This window comes from Panthera onca, chromosome B3 (genome assembly GCF_046562875.1).
Source record: "Panthera onca isolate mPanOnc1 chromosome B3, mPanOnc1 haplotype 2, whole genome shotgun sequence".
Taxonomy (NCBI): Eukaryota; Metazoa; Chordata; class Mammalia; order Carnivora; family Felidae; genus Panthera; species Panthera onca.
In genome coordinates, this window is record NC_138344.1 from 94,593,003 (window position 1) to 94,619,156 (window position 26,154).

The 26,154-nt window shown below is 33.6% G+C and overlaps 1 protein-coding gene across 1 annotated transcript in view; it reads right to left on the reverse strand.

Moving 5' to 3' along the window:
• Positions 1–26,154, reverse strand: part of MDGA2 (MAM domain containing glycosylphosphatidylinositol anchor 2) — an 867,659-nt gene that overhangs the window by 205,792 nt on the left and 635,713 nt on the right. Inside the window, exon 8 of the mRNA XM_060619633.3 lies at positions 3,036–3,329. Coding sequence (XP_060475616.1) covers positions 3,036–3,329 — 294 coding nt within the window. The remainder of the gene's footprint in view (positions 1–3,035; positions 3,330–26,154) is intronic.

Genomic DNA, 26,154 nt, shown 5'->3' on the forward strand with positions numbered 1-26,154 from the left:
ATGGTATAAAATACCTTGAGGCTTCTGTCACTTGTTAAATCGTTCTTTAAGAGTATGCAAATTAACTTGAGATAGCAAATAATTCAAAAGGTTTTAATAAGATGATTGCTTCATAATTTTAATTCAACGTTAGCTAAAATTAAATCTCATTTGGCAATTTAGAACATTAAACCCACAAAGTAGTCCATTATCTATATAATATGGAAATATATATACTATTTATATTTTGGCACGTACAATCTCAACAATTACTTCTGTGCTCCTTTAGTCCTTTTGACTGGTGACTGTTTAATTGGACACAGTAAAAGTAAACAAGGGGAAAAATGTGCCTTAGAGATACTAGATTTTTGTTGGTTTCCAATTTACTATGACAATCTCTTTTTCATTCTTTTACACTTCAGACATAAAATTATATATAAATGTGTATATTATGTGTGCATGTGTGTGAAAAACAGATTTGCCCCAGAAGTTTCCAATGTAATAAATATTCTAAGAAAAGAAATCATAAACTAAAGTGTAGAGTTCAAGTCCTGAAAGAGGTGTTTTATTAGTGTTAGAATAATTTGGCATCTTCTTCGTATACTTGAACACTTTCAGGTCTCAAACTCTATGCAACAAGTTCTCAGATACTCCTGAAACCTAAATAATAAAAACCAGTCATGTAGGAAGCAAGGAGTATGAGCTTTATATATATATATACACACACATTAGTTTTGCAGGAATAAGCCTTAGGTAGGCATGCAGGTTGGACTTGCTAGCAGGTATTATGTGCCTGGAAGATCAACGTTTGATTCACTCAGGAATAATCTGGAGTTGTTACCAGTTACTTGTACTTGGCAAATGCTCAGACACAGAATTAGATTCTTCACAAGAAGTGGGAATACATGAAAGGAAGCTTCTTGAAAGACATGATGGCATCCTCACCTGGAACTGGAAAGACTTCCCCAGTAGGCCAGGGAAGCTTGCCTCCAAGAGGAAGTGCTGTTAGATGCTATCCCCTGCTCTGGGAAGTCACCTTGGGATGTAGATCTTTTTATTTACATTAAATGAACTAGACTCTGCCTATGTCTATCTGTGTCTTTTAGTCAATTACATCCTGTGACACTAGAGAGAACCGTGCCAGTATTTATTTTCATTCACTATTATGAGATTGAATTTTTAAACCTTGTGCTGAACTTAATGTTTCCTATGGGACTTTTTAAGAAGCAAAGAAAAAAAAAAGCTCGCCAATAGAATTCTGAAGGTTAGTATATTCTATGGAGATTAGAGATCCTGGTTCTTAAAACTTTATTTCAAAATTCCTTATAATCAATGGGTTCTATGGCTTTTATTTGTATCACAGATTCCCCAGAGAGGTGTGAGCAGCATGACACTAGTTTCCCTGAAACTAGCCTTTACGAACACAGGCTTTGTGCCTAACTCTAGAGGAAGCACAGAATTCTGGGATTACCAACAAAATGAAGTATTCCAAACTGCAGTTTCCTCTATGGTCACTTGAAAGTATCTTTTTTTTTTTTCCTCTTTTTTTTATTCTTTTCTCTTTTTCTTTCTGGAACCTATTTTCACATGAACCTCCTACCCATGAGCTTGTCATGAGTACAAAGACCAGTAAGGAAAAAGCAATACTAAACTGTTGAATAGAACTTGCTATCTAAATGCTTTATTATTGGGGAAAAAGAAACCCAGACAAAGTAATAATCAACTGGAAATCAGCCAAGGTATTTGACTAAATATTTTATCCTATGCAAATATCAGTTTGCATATTTTTAGGGCAAACAGCACACTAGAATCTGAGTTTCTACAGAATGGAGAGAGGGAATCGATAAACAGCACCCAGAACCTTGTTCCTCCCAACCTCACTCACACACCTCAGACATAAATGAACTTTTTATTAGTCCCAAACATAATCTTTCCATATCTCAACTATTCTTTCAAATTTAAAGTCAGTTAATCCAATTTGCTGACATCCTTAAATCTAATATAAAAAGAGACATTTTTGGACTAAATTCTGTTTTCCATTTTCTGAGTTACAGAACCATAGAAAGAAAACAACATCATTTCTTATTGAAGTGTGTACTTTCATCTAATTCATTCATATTCTTAAAGACTTTGCCAACATGTATTTAACAAAATCCACATCAATTAAAATTTACAGCAGCGTTACCAGAGTTTGAAAAGATTGTGTTTAGTTTGCTTCTTCTCTTTTGGCCCTATCTGTACCACCTGCCATCCAATTTACCAGGGCATCCTCTAATATCCCAACATCAGGACATCATTAAATTTTTTCTTACCTTTATGAATTTAGGTACTTTTAATATTAAAAGCAAATTCAAAGCACACAATGTCTCCAGTTTTTTGTTAGAAGTGTAACAGTGATTTCAATAAAAATAGTTAAAAATCTATTATATTTAACTCTCACAGTGAAACAATTATCTGTTACCAAAATCAAGCAAAAATTCAGTACCTAATATGTGAATTATCTCAATATGACTAGAAAATTGTGTAATCTACTCTTACAGCTTCAGATATGCAAACATAGCAGTTTAATGATGAGGTTTCCACAATTTAAGCAGAGGGGTGCACTGGAGTAGGTGGATAATTTGGGCAAAGGGCAAGCAATAGCCTGAAGTAGAAACAAGAATTGTGAAGACAAGAGTATTGTAATCTGAATTAGCAATTACTTGCCGTCTCCACTCTGCTTCATTGCACATAGCCAGTTTTTCACCATTAGATTTGTTGACGCTTTGGCATTAACCAACCACATAATACCATCATAATCAAAACACACACACACACACACACACACACACACACACACACACACACACACACCACACTGATACTGTTCTTTTCTATTACTTCTAACTCAAGCAATAAGCAGATTTAAGGGAAAACTATAATTTAAATCGGGTAGTGACGATATAGAAATATTTTACCCTAATCCAACACCAAAATTCACCTCATTTTACTAGCTGAATTATCACATCTTTTCTTTCCTTTTGTCCCCAGTAGAAACAGACAAAAACATTACTTACATTGCACGATGAGCTGCACCAAGGCTTCTCTTGGTTTCACGTTAAATCCATTGTATTGGCTGGTCTGACACCTGTACATTCCTGACATTTCTCTAGATACATTCACAATCCTCAGTGTTCCATCATAACTCTCCATTTGCATTGACCCATCAGGCATTGCAACTTCTTTATCCGCTCTAGACCAGAGGATGATGGGTTTAGGTTTTCCAGTTACTTGACACTGCAGTTCTATTGTGTCCCCTTCTCTGGTGACCAGAGGTGATTTTTCCTGTGGAACAGTCAGATTGGGTGGAACTTGAAATGGGAAAAAGAAAATTTTTCAAGGTTAGTATAAACTGGTAAAGCATATCCAAACACAGAAAATCATAAGGAAACAATTTCTGCTGGTTGAAGAAGTGTGACAATTCAGATGACAAAAATAATAGAGACCTTGGGAGTAAGTGGCACATACTCTCACTTAAAAGAATTCTGAATTGTTTTCCTATGACTCTCACAGATGAGGTATTTAAACAACATTAGCAAAATAAAGAAAGCATTAAATTGGAACATGAAAGGTCAACATAAGAACAATCTACTCAATGACTTGTCATGATCAGTCATTAGCTGGGTTTTTAACATCTGCATTTCATAGAAGAGTGATCCTGCTTGCTGAGGGTAGGATCCAGCTTTTCAGTCTTGTTTCCTATGTTGTTATCTCTTACCCAAAGATGCTCTAAGAAAGGGATAAGAGACATTTTCGACTTAGCAGGCACAGTAAACGCAAGTAATAGGAAAAGGAAAACAAAGGACCTCTGATAGAAAATCAGAAGTTTTGACTCTGGTGTACAAAATGTTGCCAAATTGCTAACATTTAGGGTTTGTTTTCTCCCTGATGGAAATGGAATGCAACAACAGACTTAGAATGCCACACTCTGACAATCCACTATATTCTTCTCTTTTGGACTTTTAATATTTTTAACATTTTAATTTCACATAATTTCCTTTTAAGACATTTTGAGATAAGTATAAGTAGTTTGTCACAATTTGCCCCTATTTCTGTGGAATTAATTTTAAGTGAATTTTCGAGAACATATTACAAAAATAAAATAATTGTAATTTTTTCAAGTAAAGCTAATTTTTTAGTTTACTGAAGACATTTATGAGACATTCATTTTACATGAAATTTACTGTGCTGGAATATATTTATGTTAGGGTTTAGTGAAAAGTATCAACCAGTAAGAGGCAAATACTGTTCAGTGTGTTGTTTCAGAAACATTACCTATTCCGCTGGAGACTTTTATTTCTTACACAAATATATATGAAATCCATTGTATTTGGGCAATTAAAATGTCTATCAAAAAACAAAGGCTAACTTAGAATGCCAGAATAGGAATAACCAGAAATATAGGAATAATTCTACCCTTCTGGGAAACATCATATGCTTCCTTTAGAGGTATCACTGCATATATGGATAAAAAGGCAAAGATTTTATTCTTCCTTTTGGCATTACTGTGTTCCAGTGCCCGAGAACAAAACAAACAGTTTTTAAATTATTTTTCAACTTAACGTTGAACTGTTACCGCTCTTGTTACACATAGAGGAAAATAAATTTGAGTCCAAAGTGATAGGGAAGTTAATTATCTTGCTATTTAAGTATCTTCAGGTTTTTTTCCTTTCATTTAATTCCTTCATTTGCTTCTTATTTTTAAAAAAGTTACTTAAATAATGCATACATCTTAGAAATTAGAAAAAAATATGAAATATTAACCACCACTTCCTTGAATTTAATTTTTTTTAAATTTTATTTTTATTTTTTTTTTAATTTACATCCAAATTGGTTAGTATATAGTGCAACAATGATTTCAGGAGTAGATTCCTTAGTGCCCCTTACTCGTTTAGCCCATCCCCCCTCCCACAACCCCTCCTGTAACCCTCAGTTTGTTCTCCATATTTATGAGGCTCTTCTGTTTTGTCCCCCTCACTGTTTTTATATTATTTTTGTGTCCCTTCCCTTATGTTCATCTGTTTTGTCTCTTAAAGTCCTCATATGAATTAATGGATGAATGGATAAAGAAGATGGAGTATACTCAGCAATCAAAAAGAATGAAATCTTGCTATTTGCAACTATGTGGACGGAACTAGAGGGTATTATGCTAAGTGAAATTAGTCAGTCAGAGAAAGACAAAAATCATATGACTTCATTAACCACCACTTTCTTGAAGTAGATATATACATTCTAGAATTTGGCAATAAAATATATTTTAAAATGCCTACATTTTTAAAACTTACATGATCAATTATTTGATTAACTTCTGTAAATATTAAAAAATTAAATTACTTAGTTAAATAATTAGTTTTTTAAATTTTTTTTAACATTCATTCATTTTTGAGAGACAGAGACAGAGCATAAGCGGGGGAGGGGCAGAGAGAGAGGGAGACACAGAATCCAAAGCAGGCTCCAGGCTCTGAGCTATCAGCACAGAGCCTGACAGGGGGCTCGAACTCACCAACTGCGAGATCATGACCTGAGCCGGAGTCAGACGCTCAACTGACTGAGCCACCCAGGCGCCCCAATAATTTGTTCTTTTTGAAATGAACCACAAGGGAATGATGCAATTCTAAGCGGCATCTTACAAAAGGATTGGGAAGATGTAATATTTATTCACCCTCCATGAGAAAGCATACAGAATAACAGCAACAATATCTGCACTTAACATTAATTGTGCTCCTACTATGTGCCAGGCATAATTAGAGGTTTGACATTTTACTTCCTTGATAATCCTAAGGATTAAATATTTAATATTAAAATTTAACAAATGAGAACATTGAGAATAAGAGAGGAAAAACACTTTGATTTGATCAAAATTCAAATTGAGGCTAATTTAGAGCAGTTGGCCAATGTTGAGCCTCCAGTAAACTATGGTGTCTGGAATGAATAACTTGAGCTAACACCGGACCCCACTCCTCCTGCTCATGGCCTCTGTGCTCCTAGGGACAAAATGGACCAATTTTCCCTGTCCATCTCTTGGTCACTGTCTCAGGGACAATAAAAAGAGCCAAGGTAGAATTTAAAATGGTAAATTACACACCCTTTGCAAATGACCTTATCTATCTTATATCTTACAGATCTATAGTTGTCTTCAAAATCTCTGTCTATATTGGAATACTTCATATGTATAAGTCAAAACTGCTTATAAAATATAGCTATCCAAACATATCTCCAAATTCTGATAAATCTACATGAAATAAAAGAAAATAAATTATAAATTAAAATATTATTCAATGGAGTATTAGTTTTTGAAATATTCCTCCCATCTCTTCCAAAAATAAGTCACATGACCTTGGCCAACCTTAATCACTCTGAGTATTAATTTCTTCATTTTTGAAAATAAGAATTTGTACTTTATAAGCTCCAAGGTTATTAATGTTATGACCCTAAAAACAAATAGTAAAACGTTAAGGAAAGAAGTGGTGCTAAATGAAAGTGTATTTCCTGAATTAGTAAGAAGAATATTCAGAGACTTTATTACATTAGGCCATTCTAATACAAAATACATAATGGACTAGCTATATAACTTTTTGTTGTTGTTTATCATGCTACATAGTTCAAAAACTCCCTTTATAAATTTATTTATGTTATTTATTTAGGTAAACTTTCCTCCCTACAAAATCAAAATTACATAAATGCAAGACTCAATTTTAATCCAGATGACTTAAAAATAGATTTTTAAAATAAATTAGCCCAATTTTTGCTAAACAGCAACACTCAACTAAAATATTGTTTCCATCTCTTCCATGAGGCTTTTAAATCTTGAAATCAGAGTGAATCTTTCTTTGCAACTTTCTTGGCCAGGAAGACCTTACAACTTCCCACAGTTTTCATAGGCTTGTCTTCTCTCTCCACATTAAATTTTCCATTCTTTAGAATTCTTCAGTCAACTCTCTTATTATTACTATACATATTCTTGTTACGAGATCTCATTTTTTCTCATGAATTTCTCTCTTTTATATGTTGATAACACAAATTCTAACTTTATCCCAAGGCTCTTTCAGTCTATGATTATAGCCCACTTCTATATCCCCAAAGTCTTTCAAATCCCCAAACCAAAGCACTGTTTATTTCTTGACTTAGTTGGTAGTTATCAACACACCTCATCTGCTAACTGAAAGCTACAGAATTTTGTTTTACCATTTCCTCTTGCTCACCACTTCTAATCAGCTGCGTTGTTTCCTCTATCAAAAATGTCTCTCATATCTGCCTATTTCTTTTCTTGGCTAGAGGCAGACTTCTCAGTAGAATTCATCATTTTCTCTTCTTGTGACACTACAATAAGTGGTCTCTGTCACCAGTCTAATTCTTCCAGGCTTCCTACTACCCTGCTATAAGCTTTATCATTTTAAATACAATTTTGTTCATGTCACTATGAAAACTACAGTACTCATTGAGAGTGCTCATAATACTGTTTTAATTTTTTAAAAAAAGATTGAAAACAGCCTGATGGATCCATTAAATAAATGGTGGTTCAGTCACATTATAAAATATGATGCAGCCTTTTAGATGATGATGTAATACACCTACATTTATTGATAAAGATGCTGAAATTGCTAAGAAAAAGCATTCTAGTGAATAGTATGAATAGCTATTATCACTATGATTGAGTAAAAGATGTTACTGAGCACTATAAACAGCAGTATCAAAATTTTATATCAAAAAGACATATGCTGGCGAATGTTAGCAAGGAGCTTCTTGAAAGGAAGAAAATATATCTTTACATTGTTAGTATACAGCACTCTATTTCACACATAGTAAGAACTCAGTAAAACATGTTAGACTGAATGTACAAATTAAGAAAGGGAGGCAATTTTGCACTGATTTAGAGGAGAATAGGAGGCTTATACAGGAAAAATCTAGAGGAAAAGAAAATCCAGAAGGAACTATACCAAAACACTAACAGTGGTTCCCTCTGAGTGTGGGATTATTGATGAATTTTACTTTCTTTGTATATTTCCTGTCATCTTTCATTCTTCTACAATATGGACAATGCATATTAGTACATCATAGGTTCCAAGAAGCTCAGAGAAATCTAAAATGTTAATGCAACCAATTTTCCAAAGCTCATTTGATAAAAACTCCATTTTTTAATAACACAAATGTATCACCTGGACATAGCATTCTGTTCAACACAGTCTGAGAAACGCTTACTCCTTTAACACTCATTCTCTTGCAGTTTCACTGACTGGTGAACTTCAGTGCCCTTGAACAAGCACTTCTTTTCTATGTTCAGCATGTCTGGCCCTTGCTGAATTCTAGTGGCTCCTGCTTGCCTCATGTGTTGAGATTCAGTTCAAATATTATCATTTTTGTAATAACTGCCTACCACTAAGGCTGGGTTGATTGCTCACTCTTCCTGAACACATATTACACTGTATATTTGTTTGACCTGTACTTGTGGCTTTGCCTTACATTTTCTCCCACTTCTATGCTCCTGAAAAGACAAGCTCCTCAAAGACAGAGTATCTTATTCTATCTCTAAAGTGCCCTGCTTTCCTGCTTGGCAGAGACCAGGAAGTCATGACATTGAAGAAGGAAGGGAGGGAGAGAGGGCAAAAAGGGTAAAAGATAAGAAGATAAAAGGCTATGAGTATAATAGACATAAACATAATAGAGACAAATCATGAACATTATAAAAGTGATAAATCATGAAATGTAGTATTACTTCTATAACTAGTAGCCCATACAAGTAGCAGAATCTTCTGCAAAATATATTGTTAGCATGGATTTCAGATGCGGTATATCTTGAGAAGTGTGTGGGTGTGTGAGAAAGTTGAGAGTCAAAAAAAGGACCCACCAGTTTATCTTTTCTTTCACCTTTCATTTAAAAATTCAAATAGATAAGCTGTAAATTAAAACAAAACAAAACGAAACAAAACAAATACAACAGAAAGAGCTAGCTTGAGGACATGCCATTTAATTATGTCATGATGCAGATGGTAGCTATACTTGCCCTGAGCATAGCATAAGGTATAAACTTGTTGAATCACTATGTTGTACACCTGGAACTAATGTAACATTGTGTGTCAACTATATTTAAAAAGGGTGGGGGGCACAAAAAAAAAAAATTATGTCATGATGTTTTTTCCATCCTTTTGTTAATCAACTGAATTATTTTTTCTTGAAACATTGTCTCCAGTGAAAGCATCAAACTAAGTAGAAAAAATGGAAATGTCTGCCCCTCTGAGATCCACATTTATCCATAATGTACTCAGTAGAAAAAAATTTCCTCCTGGTAAAAACACAAAGCTACCTTCTATGACATATAGGTTATACATGCCCCTATTTTTATTTGTGCTATCTGAAATGCTACCGTGGAAGATGCTATAATCAGAGAAACTTGAAAAGCATGATATGACACCAAAGTTTCTCATTCTAAACAATAAATATGTGACAAGTAATTCAAACTAGTTTTCTGTCAACATTTCCATAGTATCACAGACCATAAAATAAAACAAATATCGAAAATTCAAATGATTTTATTTCTTCAGTAGGAAGGAAGCTGACGAAATTTAATCTTTAGTCATTACTCAGAAAATGACTGGCCTATTTTCTCACTCACAAGAATGCAGGGGAAGGTTAGTTCATCTGAACTGTATGAGAAAATATCATGTGATCTGAAACAAAGACATCAGAATATGCTAACTACAGACAATGGTTTAAAACACATAACTATTTATAGTGTGTTTTAATAAGAGATATTAAAAGAAAATATATATTTCTTTTAACATAAAAAACATAATAAACTAAGTAGTAAGTAGAGTTTTCTCCAGAAGGACAACCAGACTCCCATTTTTCAAGAATCCTAAAATAGGTATGTCATTATTTAATTATACTTGAATTTTAGGGAGAAATCGTTTATAACACCTATGTATGTTTTAAAGTAATATGTATAATCTGTATTTGAAACATTAAAAAAAAAATCAGAAAAATGTGTGTTTATAAAAATGACCCCTAGAGGTCACACTTCAGGAATTCTCAAGTTGACTGGATGTATATAAAGGAATATAAGAAAGACTCAAGTAAATACTGAATTTGTAGATATAACTAATTCAAATGAATCAACTCTGTTTTGTTTGTTTTTTGTTTTTGTTTTGGTAACCTTCAAAAACAACATGTGAATTTTAAAAATTTACTATAAACTGGATGTGAGTTTCATCCTTGGTGATCTACTGATTGAGACGCCAAGGTTAGTAACATCCTTATTTCAGACCACATAATTTTAAAGTAAAGATATTCTATCACACTACAGTGCTTTCTCAGCGTTCACATCAGCAGTCCTCAATCTCATTTTTGCTAACATATTACAGATTAGCTTTATAAGTATGAGACGGGCACATAGATATATTCAAAATGTGAAGTTATGAGAAATCACAAAATAATTTTACATGGACATACAGAACTAAATAGCTTGCAATTGCAACACTTACTGACGGCACATCAGTAATGACTTCTCACAATGGACTAAGGAAAAGCAAGATAAACTATTAGTTAAGTGAAATTGTCAGCATGTCTCATTTCTCTTCCACTCAAAAAAGTATACCCAATATAAGTGAGAATAATATAATTATTGTAATCTATATTTAAAACTTCCATACCCTAATATTGGAAATTTTCTAATCTAATGTAATATAAACCTCACAGCTGATATGAACACACAACTGAAAGTAGGAGTAACTGCTTTAATACATGAAACATATAAGAAAGTGAGGTCTATGGCCATTGGGGAATATTCATATGACTATATAAGGGAATTTCGAGAATTCTATTCATTTAAAAGTAATTCCAATCCAAGCCACCAAAATACTTTTAAACTAATAAGCTTAATTAATATGTGTCAATTACTAAATATTTAGTAAGATGTGCTTAAAAGATTTTCAAGGTGATAAAGAAATCCAGCATTCTAAAGACTTCTCACTTATGAATGAACCTGCTGATACTGGCCTCCTTTAAGAGACCATGACCGGGAACATAATTTTTGATGAAAGACAGCAACATTCTATAGTTCATTTCCCATGAAAGGAATAGAAATCACCAATGGATACTTATTGGAAACAACTCCTGTTTTGTTAAATCACAGAGATAGACAATATGTGAATTATAGGATATGTAGCACATAGAATGTTTTTGTAGTTTGTTTTAAAATATGCAGAACTTCTCTGAGCAACATTTTAATATAATTTAATGCAATGTCATATAATACAAATATACTGAATGCTGCACTTCCTTCTGGATTTTTTTCCCCCTTACAAATGAATTACTAAAATCTCATTGATTAATGTTTCCCCTCCTTAAAAGTTCTTACCATTTCTGAATAGTCTTTAGTAAAACGTGTCATTCCACCATTCAAATATCTTCAGTAGTTACTTGTTTTCTAGGATAGAGGTCTAAATCCCATTGCTTGTTTTGCCCCTTACCTGCCAAACTTTATTAAGCTGCAATTTTTCTGTGAAAAGTCCTCTATTCAATTTAGCCAGGTCTTTGGGTTCTTTTAATATACTTGGCTCATTCTCTTCCTTCCTTCTCTACAGAAATGATGTTACCCTCATAATACCCGTCCAATCATCCCCCATTGTATTAAGGCCCAATTTAAGTTTCTTGTTCCCTTAAGTCTTTTTGAATTCTGTGTCTTTTATTCATTCTCCATGTCTCCGAATTACAGCATATCCAATTCATTCTACATATGCCAGAACAAAATGCCTCTCTCCCTTACAAAGTAGCTCAGATGTCCTGGGGTCAGCACCAGGTTTTATCTACTTCCTCAGGAGCTCCCACACCATGTGACATTTTAAAGTATTTCAGAGGAAAAAAAATAAGTATTTCAGAGGTGCTTGATAAATTCTTAAGTGATTCATAGAGCACCAATGACAGTTACTAAGTAACCAAAGTAAGAACTATTGATGAATAATTACCTCTTGATGATCCAAGGCTTAATTATAAAGTGTATGAATTTCAAGATCATTTTTCACACATGAACTAACAATTTCAATTTTTAATTAAAAAAAACCACAACAATCCAATTGGTTTTTATAAAGTTAGCAATTCTACTAGATTTTAATTTGATCACAGTAATTATATAGGGAGGTAAAATATCAGAAGCATTTGAATAGTATTGAGTAATTTGTCCATGCTATGGCTTTCTTCTATTAGCAGTAAAGAAGAGGCTATTTGGCTCTACAATAGAATGTCCACGGGGACCCATATTCTAAGACTTGTATTACTTATAGCCTCGTGGGTAAATCATATATGAAACACGCACTTATTTTTAAACGTTTCCTTATGCCAGATGGTAAGCCTACTGTTTTTGTCCATGATATGAATACACATAAATACTTGTCTTATCACACTCTGTAAATAAAAGATTGCCTTTTTAAAAAATTTTGCACTGACACACATTTTTTTTTTTTACTGACTCACCTACAGTAAGTTATGAGATGCAAACAAAACAGAATTGACAAGATTTTGCAAGTCTAGCAATAAAACCAGAAGAAAGAACGTGTGAAAAACAAACATGAGGTTGCAGTACCCTGGCATTTGCATTTGGAAATTCTAAGGGGAAATGTACCTGCAAGCACACATACATATACACTGCTTACTTCTGAAAGACTTTTAGAAAATCTTATTACAATGGTATTGTTAGTTATTTGGAATATATGGGGAGAGGCAGGATCTTGGAGGGTAGCAACTCTGGAGGGTTTAGTATTGGAAGATGGAGGACATGCCGTGCCATTCAATCAGGAAAACAACTTTGGCAGGCAACAGTGTGGCTGTTCGAACTTCACTCTCCCAGCAGGTGTTGCTATGGCACAAGAATAGTCTCTGAGGGATTCAATAGAACACAAAGTGTAAGATGAAAGAACAAAATAGAAAATCATTCTCTAAGTGGCATTCATATTTTCCCTGCTACACAAGCTACAAGTCCAGTTGCAAAGAAACATGGGTTCCGTTCTTGCTGCCTCATAAATACATAAGTGAATGGGAACTTAACCTAAGGTTGCTCATGTAGCATTTGGTTAAATGTAGTTTTCGAGTATCTTGCATTGTTCTGATCTTCATGCAATTTGGTTTTCTAACCTGATTCTAACCTGATTCTAATCTTCTAAGAATCATTAAGATAAATCTGTATCAAAAAGAGAATTTTCTACTCACCTCTTTGGAAAAAGATATGAAAGTTTCCCTTGTTTCTGTGTTTAACTTCCCTTCCCCTGACTTACTGTATGTGTTACTCAGGCAGTGAAATATAGAAATAGCTGATGGTCACTGATTAAGTATGTAAAGTCTCACATGTAAAAAACTTAAAAAAAAAACTAAAAAACTAGGAGCAAGATAGTTCTGCTTCCTAGTGACTCAAATTATGATAAAATTTCAACAAGGTAGGAATCTGGGCTAGATTTGAGAATACTGGAAGAAATAAGGACTGCAAAAGAAGCACTTTCTTTTTTGCTATAATAAGAAAGAATTACAAGAGTCAAACCATCAAATAAAGTACTAAGATCTTTACTAAAATATGACTAGGTTATTTGATAAAAAATAATAATCTATAACATCATTTCTGGGAAACGGGATCAATTCTTTAACTTAACTCTATGTTATTATGTAAATTCCATTTCATTTTTGTATGTCTTTTTAAAAATAATGTAGAGTAAAACTGGAAAACGGTTATTTGGGCATAAGAAATCAATTTAGATTTTTACCTTTAAAAGTTGAATATTGCACTCTAAACATTTGTTACAGAAACTAAAAATAACAAGGAGGAGAGAGAGAGTGTTATAGTTTAAAGTTAACTCAGAGATTCCCAAATTCCTGAAATTCTTCTGTTCTGTAACATATTTGTGTCCTTGCCTACTCGCTCTTAAAACAGTTTATCCAAATACATTTATATGTGTGCATAAATGCACTATCCCTTAAATCAATAGCAAAACATCCTGGGAATAACAAAAGCAGAACAGCATGTATGAAAACTTATGTGTTATTTTAGAGCTAACACCAATTCATTTTAACACACATTTTAGAGCTCCTTCAAAAGATAAATATGCTTAAAACTGAGGGCAAGAGAGATAAATTAGGCCATTCCCTACCTTCAAAAATGCACTATGCATTACAGAAAATGATAAATAGAGAGGATTCTTTGTAACTGGTAATTGCTCATAATTATTTTTAAATCTGATGGCTTTTTTTAGTAGATGTGCAGAGTTTGGGAGAGATTTAAGGTACAAAATTAGAAATGTGACTTGGGCTTAACCCAGCCCACTTTCCAGCTGTCCAATTTTAGGTCATTTTGAGAATTTAATGATAATTTAAAGATACAATGGCACAATGCACACTGGAGTATCCCTGAACTGTGAAGTACTTTGAGTTGTACACTTGTGAAGAGCAAGGCTCAGGGCTGGCAGCCTAATTTCAGATCCTTACTCTACCACCTACTAGGTGCATGACCTTGGGAAAGTCCTCCAACCACTGTCTCGTTTACTCTAAATAAAGTAGCATAATAGTACCAACTACAGTTTTTTTGGACTAAACAATATAATACATACAAAATCTTGAGCACAACGTCCAGCATATAGTAAACACTCCATGTATGTTTATATGTTATTATGTTTTCTTATCAGTGCCTTTTACTGGTGTGGTATCAATGACTGTATTTTATTGTTATACATATATTTCTATATTGAGGGCAAAGATCTTGCTTTATTCATACCCATGATGTCTCAAGTATTGAACATGGGTACACACAGAATCAAAGAAATATTTTTAAAACCATATATATATACATATATATATACATATATATATGTATATATATATGTATATATATATATACATTGCCATTGTCAGTTCTATTGGAGATACATATGCATTTCAGATGAAAACACTGTTTGAAGAAGATAACATTTTGGAAATGGACAGCAATAAACTTTTTAAAAATTCGAACAGAGGCATCCCCCACTGCCAACCAAGGAAAGAAGGTTGCAGATTTCTTTCATTAGACACAATAATTTGATCAATGAGTTTGGATATTATCCTAAAATGGCACATAATACAGATATCCCAGCTCTCATTCTGTTTCTATGAAGTAAAGGGGCTTGGACATTCCTAATACATCTGTTCCTCCCTTATGAGGATGACAAAATGTCAGTGCTGTCCATTTTCACAAAGGTCAGGGTGTTGCCATGAAAACCAGGGACCAGTAAGTAAAAAGGAGCTGTCTGATCATGTTAATTATGTGATTGCTTTTCTGTGGATGAAGGAATTCTAAATTAAAAGGATGATAACTATAAATTATATATCAAATGCATCTTATGAAAGCATAGCAAAAGAAAGATGCTTTAAAGCAATCCACAATTTATTTTATTTTCTAGAGCAACTGTTGCTCACAGTGGTAAACTCTTCAACATGGAATGGCTAGAAAAATCAATTTGCTTCTATAATAAAAAGGCCATTTGTCTACTTGTAGAATCCATGTGACATTGTTAGGCCCCTTGTAAATGACCACACTGCACAATGCCTGTGGTTTACAAATTCCCTAATTACACCACTGATTGTGTATCATTGAATATGCCTTATCCTGTGGAAATAGACACTACTACCATTTTAATAAACATTTTGACATAAAATGAAGCTGGCTCTTTCACGCTTTGTCAAGAGCAAGATGAAACAACCAGTGAACACAATGTTCCATCAACAGATCAAGGCCACATGTTCTTTACAGCAAATGAGGCTTAATTAACAGATCTGTTAGTAGGTAACTAACTGGTCAATTAAAAAATAGGTTTCTTTTTTATTACACATGAACACTTTATTAACAAATATTCTCCCAATGAATGATTGCACTTTATGGTCCCTTCTGCCAGTCTGCAGAAGTGTAGAATGATACAATAAAAATATGAGCCCAATTTTAAAACCAAATAAAAACTCATATAATGCCATTGATTGGAATGAGACATAACTCATTCTGAGCTCATATGTGAGTGTGAATAGAGTACCATTTTATTAATATGGTTTTACATTGCATTTTATTCCTAAGCAAGGATATTTCTGCTTAAATGTCAACTAAATACATTTTGTTTACAAGTATTGTTTAGACAGACTCGGTAAAAGTGGACTACTTATGTTTCATTTATAGTGGACTGTAATTCACACGAAATCCATTTTAGATGCAGACATTTGAACTGCCTGTCATTTTATTTTTTCTACTTCACATATTTAAATTACCAGGATATTTCATATTGTGCACAACAGTCTTTCTTTAAAGTGCAATGATATGCTTCACATTTCACATCTTTTTAATCTAGTCATCACTGATGGAAGATCTCTAAACTTGGGGAAATTCTGACTTATTTACTTGTCATATACTTGAGGGGAGTCCAGCATTCTCAATTCTTCAGTTTCCCTGCAAATCACTGCCATGTCCCCTTTTCTAAAGCTTTCAGTCCTGGTTCTTAACGGCCTCTTAGGTTGACTTTCGCCAACAGGTCTTCTTAGGCTCCAATTGTTTAGTCAAAGATGTATGAAAGGCAAACACATTATGATTTGAGAATTCTGAAATGAATTCACTCATTGAAAATACATTTCTCACAGTTTATCTCTGGAGTCTCAAATCTCATTTCGTGAGCTCATTCAATTCAGAGGGTATGTGTTTTATATAAAAGGCAGCCATAAGTGACCTCTGTTCAACACCTTACTGTGCTACTTAGAAACTCTGAGGCCTAGTAAAATTACTTATGCTTTCTAAAGCTCAAGTTTCTCATCTGTAAAATGGATATAATCACAGCAGTACGTACTTCAAGGGGTTTTCCAAGGATTCAATGAAGTACTCATTTTAAATTATTTAGCCCAGCAACTAGAATATAATAAAAGCTCCAAACTTCATAGATTATCACTTCTTGTAAGTAGGTATTCTATGTTATGTGGTCTATAATTTACTTTTAATCTTCCACATATGGTAATGTTTTGTGTATTTTGTGTAGTTATATATATGTGTTCAGTCTCTAAGCTGCATGCTTGCATTTCATGCATTTTTCTGTTTTTATTAAGCTGTGATATAATTTTTTTTAAAAAAATGCTTCACTGTAAACAATGTGACCTATGTTTATATGCTGTAACTTTTAATGTATATTCTAGGGTTATGGTTATTTAAACTATGCCACTCAGACCCCAGGTGTGGTTAAAGTAGTATTTTAAATACCCAAACCCTGGGTTCACTCTTCTCAGGAAGCTAGGATAAGTATAACAATGTTGAGCTGCACTAGAGGATTTTTAACCTAGCATAACATTGAAAGTGGTCTTCTTTGGTGACATGAATACTGTTCAAGCTGTGTACCTTGGTTAGAATAAGGTAAGGCCTTACTCTGCTTTTGTGAGTGGAATATAAGACTGGTAAATGGAACCTAACATCCTACCACTCTTTGGAGTGGTGTTCTCAGAGCAGGAGAGAAAGGTGTGTTCCATCATCAACAGAGGGCATGGCAGATGATCCAACCAGGTTACCTGAATCTCTTTTGGAATATTTTAAGACCTCCTTTAGTGACCCTTTCATGCAAGGCCCTTGTCAAATTCAGAATCACTGAGATGGTGAAGGGAAATAGCCATTTAATGTAAGGTGATGTGACATTTTATAGCATGCTGCAAACTCTTATACTGGACTTATACTTATACAATCTGAGATTGTAAGCTTAATTCATAATGTGGCTATAGGAACTAAGAAAGTACCTAAGCTTTGGGGTCCATTTCCCTCTCTATAAAATAAAACGTATTAGGTAACCTATAAACGGCCTCAATATTTAAAAACTATGCCAATAAATGAGACATTTAGAAATCTTTTAAAAATGTTTTACAAAGTAGGTGTCTGAGGACCTGCCCCAATCATCTTTTATTTTAAAACTAGATATTCAAAATTTATAAATTTTCCAAAATCATATCACCAAAATTCCAGTTGTAGTGATTTTCTAAATGTATTTAATCTCTTTCCTAACCTCACTGATATGCCACAATGAAGGATGAAAAATTAAGACAGAAAATTAATAAGGTCCTTTTACTAAAAAAATGTATTCATTTGTAAGCATATTCTTTGGGGAAAGTTCTTTGCATTAATGGTAGCTCTAATTTCTATTTTGGAGCTCTTAAAAGAAATAGCTTTGATTTAAGACATTCTAATATGTAAAATGAAACCTACATGCTACACACAAGTTAACTCACTATACTAATTGTTCTAGCGGATGCTAGAAGATCTAGGATTCTAGAGTACCTGCTTCCACAAGAGCAAAATGATGATCAAACTATTAGTCTATGGATCTAGTCTCCACGGCTACTTCTATTCATCTCTCTGTTCCTCACCTGATAATGGTAGATTGATAGTGTCACCTACAAACACAAAATTATGAAGTGTGGTCATAATCACATAAATAGTAAATATAATGTTATTTCCCATAACTCTATCCTCTTCTCTAGGCAAAAGATCCAGAGTAAGTTTTTATATCATAGCTTTAAATAATATACCCTAGCCTATATTCTATTCTTAAGTACAAATTTAATGGAGAAATTTATTGTTCATCAATTAATGGATAGACTGTCATCTTTAACTCTAGTAACTAAATTATTGATAGTTAGTATAATTTTAAATGCAAATTATGAAACTAATAGTGTTTAGTCCTCATAAGATTAGATAAACCTATATTTAGTCATTTAAAATTCAAATAGTTCTTATGCCCTCATTGCTTGCATTTATAAAAGGATGAAGAGTATAGGAAGCATAAATTGGGTATTCTTTCCTATTTCCCATTGATCTGTTCTTATCTTACTTGTTCTTATCTTAATGCAATCCAGGAATTTCAAAAAGTGTTTAACTCTGCCAAGTGAAGAAAATATTCAACACAAGACATGGTAATTTTACAATAGCTAAATTAGCCATTGTTAAACTATAACCTGTAAGGTAGAAACTTTGTTTTGGTATTTGTGGGGTTGGGGGGGAAAGCATATTTTAAGATGAATAACAGGGAAACCTATAAATCCAATGTTACTTCCATAATTACAGATATTCAAGTTTATGTGAGATAATTCTAATTACAAACATGATTAAAGTTTATTGAACTATTATAGAAAATACAGAATTTTTGCATTTATGCCCTCCCAAAATATAAGTAGCAAAAACATTGATACAATTCATGCTTTTCAAAACAACTTGTAACTTACTGATAAGGCTAACTAAAAGCATTTTAAATATTCCGTATCTCATTGCAACTGATCTCATTGCAAAGAGAATTAGTGTAATTGTTACTTTTTGTAAATCTCTCTTTCTCTCTCTCTCTTCCCCTCTATTCCACTCACCCTCTCTCCCTTAATTCACAATCCTTTCATTAGAAGAAAGGTAAGAGCTGCTTCCATTGTCAAAATTCATTCATCAATATTAAAGTACCTGGGACAAACAAAATCTTTCACATGCCTCTTCATGCTGATGAAGAGATATTAAAGGTCCTACAGATGCTATAAATACATAAGTTTTCCCCGGGGTATTCCTTCTTCCACACAAATTGAGGAGCTCTTTTTCCTTATGTCCATTTTTTTTTAATTTTCTTTATAATTTTTGCTTTTTTCCACCATTTCCTTGGATATATTTTACCTTTGTTTCGTATTCTCTTCGTGGACAAGTTCATCCACTTCTAATTAATGCAACTGCTTGTGAAATCCATGCTCTACTTGTGACCTTTCTTTTGGTCATCAAACATGATTCTCTAATTGGTAACCAGAAACTCAAGGATGTTGTCCAACCCTTCAGCTATAAATGATCCTAAATCAGTTTGTCCTCTCAAACGTCTCCCACAACCTAAAGTCTCTCACTCAGAAGGTGGCATTGCCATGTTCTAAGCAGCTGGAGTATAACATTTTGGAAGCATAAATGAACAATATACTTTGGAAGGGACTAAAGAATTTATCTAAGCAAACAGTTGACAACTATGTGTTGTTAATACCATCTGTGCATGAATTTGGATCAGAATTGTTGCCCAAATATCATCTTACATAGAAGTCCTAATATAAGAGAGATATATGCTTATCTCTGATTGAAACTGAAAAGAAAGGGGGGGGGATTATAAAACTTCCAGCTGGTTATTTACTGTCTCTCTCCAGTTCAGTAGCCCTTGAAAATATTTCCCCCAAATCCCTAGTTATCATTAGAACACCATTTAAAACCAGTTACCCACTTGATTCCTTTATTCTACAGATGAAAAATCTTGAGGTCCAGACAGACCCAAGGTCATAAAGCTATTAAGTGGTAAATATGGGCGTGGACCAAGTCCATAGCTTTCTTCTAATGTCAGTCAGGCTTTCTCCCTCTCTCTCTCTCTCTCTTAATTTTTTTTTTTTACCTCTCTCTGTCTTTTAAAAATTTATTTATTTAAATTCAAATTAGTTAATATACAGTGTAGTACTGGTTTCAGGAGTAGAATTAGTGATTTATCACTTGCATATACCACCCAGTGCTCATCCCAACAAGTGCCCTCCTTAATGTCTATCACCCATTTAGCCCATCCCCCTATCCAAAACCCCACCAGCAACTCTCAGTTTGCTCTCTGTATTTAAGAATCCCTTATGGTTTGTCTCTCTCTCTCTGTTTTTATCTTATTTCCTGATGCCAGTCAGACTCTCTCTTAAGCTGACTTGAGAGTATTGGTCACTGACTAAATTGTCCCTTAACAGGAGAGGTTATAAGTGCTCCCCAGTGCCTCATCTGATTCTTATTAATTTCTTCGGCTGAAGAAATAGCTCCTCCCCTCCCCCACTCCAAAATGAGGGTGTTTTGTTTTGTTTTAATGTTTTTTTCCCACTCTATTTCTTTAATCTCTTCCTTAAAAATATTCCAAAGATATAGTGGAGAGATAAGGAATCTAAGATGCAAAGAGGTTTTATTGACTTCTCAGATGACATTCATGAGTGACATTAATATTCACATCCATGAAGGACTGCCTAGCCCCACTGCCTTTTTGCTTCTTAATAAAAATTTTGTTTTCTCTCTCACATTATCTCTAAATGAAACTATTTTATATCTCCACCGTTCTTCCTCTAATTGTCTCTTTTTGGAACTCTGAAGATTCATCCAATGAATAGCCTCCCCCCCTCCCAAATGCCAATCTGATCATACTCACCCCTTGATAAAGTTCTTTGGTCATTCTTGCTTGAGTGAATGAGATCTAATTATATGCATTTTCTTCTAAGATCTAGGGACATACAATCCTTATTCTTAATCCAGTTCAGATGCCACCTGTTCCATAGAACTCTTGCTGACCAGATTCAATCATTTCATGCTATATGTTTCTATATTTCTCTGATAGCTTGTGAAGCAACTCTAGACTTCATCTGTTATTAAAGTTTTCAAGTGTATTCTCACTATGATATACAATCAATTATGAATTATACCCTATTTGTTTTTATTTCTTCCATACCTCCTTTCCTACAGTGGTTGTTGAATAAAACTTTTTTTTTTTGGATTGAATATGCACTATGTTTCATGAATTAATTCCAGAATTTCAGGTGACAACTATACTTAATTTCTCTCTGCTATATTAGAACACTTGGCTTTATTCCTTCTTGCACTGTAAATTAGCTTTGCCTCTCAAATTTAAATTTCCAAGCCTCAATATTCCTCCACTAAGGGCAGTTTCTTTAGGGCTGACAGACTGTGAAATAAAGGTCTTATATACCAGATGGAAGGAAAAAATACCAATATTGTGAGCTATCAATAGTGTGTACATTTCTTGTGGAGGGTTTCCTGTCTCCATTAAGATGACTTCAGAAGTTTCAGGAGTCTTTTTGTAAAGAACTTTGCCTTATTTTTGTGTAATTTAACAATTTTTCTCTTAGGTCATTCGGCACATTTTAATATGGCACTTGGTAAGACTTCTGAAAGTATCTTTACCTTAAAAACATTCAAGTATGGGGTTTTGACTATTTGAATGGTTGTTATCAAAGACATCACAGAATTGGTCATAAGCTCCAAACACCACAATCCCCATTAAGCTACCTGAAATTAAATGATAATTATAAGAATAATGCAAACAATAATATTTGATATGGACAACTGATATTTTCTCAAACCTACTTAAGAGTGAGTATAGACATCTTTAGAAAATTTTGCTATTTCTGCTATTTTTCTTTTATTATTGCAAACATACAATCTGAATTAAAGCCATATTAGCTATCCAAACACAGATTCCAGACAAGTTGCCTGGCCACTCCAACACTTCCGAATTGTTGCATTTATAGGTCTCCTTTGTAGAAAATCTGCATCAGCCACTGAGCAATACAAGATTTACATAAATGAGCAGAAGAAATAATTCCAAATTATTAAATAATTTTAAAGTTAAAACATTTAATATAAGGAGTAACACTTATTTTCAAATAGGCAAGGTTAAGCATAAAATATTCTTGGTAAACTTTAACATACCTAAATATGAATTTATATAGCCACTCCTACCATACAGGCCATCAGAAATACCATCCTTTACTGAAAGCACAAATGAAAAGAATTAGGTATCTCTCTGAGTATGCATAGCCCAATATTTCCTAAGGAATGTTCTGGGTATGTGGTGATTAAACACGGTATTTTGCAGTTCAGTGTCTCTCTGGGAAATTCACTAAGTACAATAGCAATTTAAGGCTCTAAGTACCACAGTAAAGATATATGCTAGCTACATTTAGTTCCAGTCCCAGTGCTGTAAATGAAGAGGAAAGCCTATGAAGAGAAAGTGGGCAAGTCTGTACAAGAGATAATTCACCAGTTTTTAGAGTGACAGTCTCTTTACTGACACACTGCTCAAAACGCAATGCTTCTTCTTGACCCGTATCAAGGACAGATATAATACCCCTTCCAATAAGCACAAGAGTCAACTGAGAGAAGAAGCTTCAGCATTGAGAGTAAATTCAGTCTGTAAGAACCAGTCCTGCCTGAGGCCAGTGTGAATAGTAGCCAATCAGCCTTTCAGAAAAAAGCACACTGACCCCATAATCAGGAGACTCCAAAATTCAGTGTATCAAATTTTTTTAAAGTTGTTTTTTTTCATTGTCTCCTCAGCTATTCAAAACAATTTTTTAAATGTAGAAACAGATAAAAGATAGCTCTAAGAGGTCACAAGCAGAATAGGGATGGCAGCAGAAAATCTTGTGTGTTAGGAAGGAGATTTGAGCTATCTCAAGTAATCTCAGAAGATCTTAATGCATTAATTCTAGAACTTGGACCATCCTAGCAGACAATTATCAGCTTAACCAGGAACCCAATAAGATATACAGATGAATAAGAAATAGAGAAAGGCTGAGATTTCACCTCAGTGTATAGAAAATATATTAGTATTTGTATAGACAAATAGCAGTTATTTGTGGGTTTAACTTAGTTTCCTAGTAAGTCCATAAGAATTCAGCTTTGTTACTATTTTAATTCTTAATAGAGTTCCAACAATCTAGGTTAGATTTTAGCACAACATGGCCTGAGGCAAAATATGGCCCACAACCTGTTTTTATAAATAAAGTTTTATTAGGACACAGTCATGCCCACTGTATGTGGAAGCTTTCCTACTACAACAGCAGACTAAGATAGTTGCAACAGAAACCTCATAGCCTACAAAGCTGAAAATATTTACTATTTGGAACTTTCTAGAAAAATATTGCTGACCTCTGTTCTTCACCATTAATTTGTAGGTCATGGACTGAACTTCATAATTTTGGAGTCAAGGAAGAAAATGAATTTTTCTGGGTCTAGTAACTGAGTAAGTGATTACATAACTTTTCACTGCATGGAAGTTTCCTCTTATCAAAGCATTGTCAGATCTTACATGCATTGGTTTTATTTATAATTTCCTCTTACATGAAAGGGTCTATCTTTCACTACAGTCATTCTATAGAACTTCAGTTTTAATCAGCAGAATTTCATGCGTTTCTATTATTCTTTAACTGAAAAAGGGCAAAGAAGCAAATTAATGAACAGGGCTTAATCATTTTTCTTTTGCCTTCCAGCTCATTAGCTATTCTTATTAGTTGTGTATTATATCCCCATGTTATCAAGAGCGTTTAATTTCACAGGTGTGAATGCTTGTACAAACATTTGTTAACCATCATATTTATAGTAACCAGTCAGGTAGTCAGCAGCGAAGCTAAAATTTCAAAATTATTTTCTCAGTTGGTCAGCTCTGTGTGCCTATGCTTATGGTTTAATCCTCTAAATCTTGCTCAATTTTCTGCTATACAAAATGCTCATGTATTCTAACAAGGGAGGAGAAAATCATCAAATCTGTTTTGAGTCTTCTGCTCTATTTGCCCACCAGATGTCTCACCACGGGAATTCCACAGATCGCCAGTCTCACTGCTTATATTTTCTAGCATGATGCAGATGCTTCTGAGTTTCCTATAAACCTACACATTTGTCAGGTCATGCAAAGAAGTACATGCAAACTAGTAAGTACCTAAGGACTTTACCTCAGAACGACCCTGGAGGAAGCAATAGAGTAATTCTCAGCAAGCCTTCTGAAAATTAAATAGTTACGGTAACAATTATATTTTAAAATGAATTAACAATCAGGTGAAAAGATTTTAAGAGTTGGTTTTAACTATTGCTGGGATTTTAGGCTAAAATTCACATGCTTTTTTCAGCAAGTATGGGGAAGATCTTCATTTTACAAAACTGAACTGTAACAATGAAAATTTCAGTATATTTACTTTTAACTGATAAATTTATAATTAGTACAATGTGTTTTTTAAAGCTATCTACTAGATAAAATATAGCTTCCATAATGATAGCAATAAAATTGAAATAAACCAATACAACTTATCTTAATATCAATTACTATCAATCCTATAGTAAAAGCAGAACATGAGAATCATGTAATATTTCCAGGATTTTCTTCATCCTGTATATTTTGCCAGCTGTACCCTCCTCCCTCCACTATTCCTAACACAATGCCATTTCTATCAAGATTTAACTCAAATGTCAATTTCCTCTGAAACTTTCCTGGGCTAATATTAAAGAAAGCATTCACAGTTCCTACAGAAATATGATCAAATTTAAGTACAGCTTCCTTCCCACTATAAACTGTGCCTAATTTCTAAGACACCTGATAACTAAGTAATATGAAAACTTAGATTGTAAGGTCCCTAAGGGAAAGGCCCATTTGTCCATCACCATATGACATGGAGCCAGATACAGAACAATAACAGAAGAATCTGCAAGAAACATGGAATTATTATTATTATTATTATTACTATTATTATTAGAATGAGAGAGAAAGCATGAGTGGGGGAAAGGGGCAAAAGGAGAGAGAGAGAATCTTTATCAGGTTCCATGCTCAGCACAGAGCCCATCACAGGGCCCAGTCACATGATCATGGGATCATGACTTGAGCCGAAATCAAGAATTGGACATTCAACCAACTGAGCCACCCAGGTGCCCCAGAAACATGAATTTTAAATAGACAAAACAAATGCTTACAATAAAACAATCTGAATGCTTGCAGAGTCAGAATGAAAGTAGCTACTAATAATGAATTAATGTGAAAGTAAGACATAATCTATCATCATATATCACAGTTTTTATTATTCAATCAAATGCATGAGACAAACTCCAAAATAAATACATGTAGCCTTTCTCTTCATTTTTTTTTTAAATCAAATCATTATCTTTTTAAAATATTAATAATTCTGTAAACTAGGATTTACCTTCCTGAGATATTTTATATTTCAGTTTTAAAAGTCCTCAAAAGCATATCTAGAGATGTGGCTTTCATTAAAAAAAAATGCTTTTCTAACTATATTAGGCAGAATTGCCTTATGGTACCTCATCCTCAGCTTAGTAAAGTTCATATATGTCTCTTAAACACAGTAAGTGATAACTCAGGCCTAAGTGCAAGATTTTTATGAAAAACAAAAGATTTAGAGGCTTTTTTTTAAGTTTAAGATGTCACCCTAAATAGCTTACATTTAACATATAGAAAACATCTAGCACATAAGAAAATCACGACCACTTGGTCAATCCTAAATTCCCTGAAATAGTAATAATATAACTAGCAAAATCCAGAACCGAAGAGGTCCCCACATATTTACTTAAATATTAAC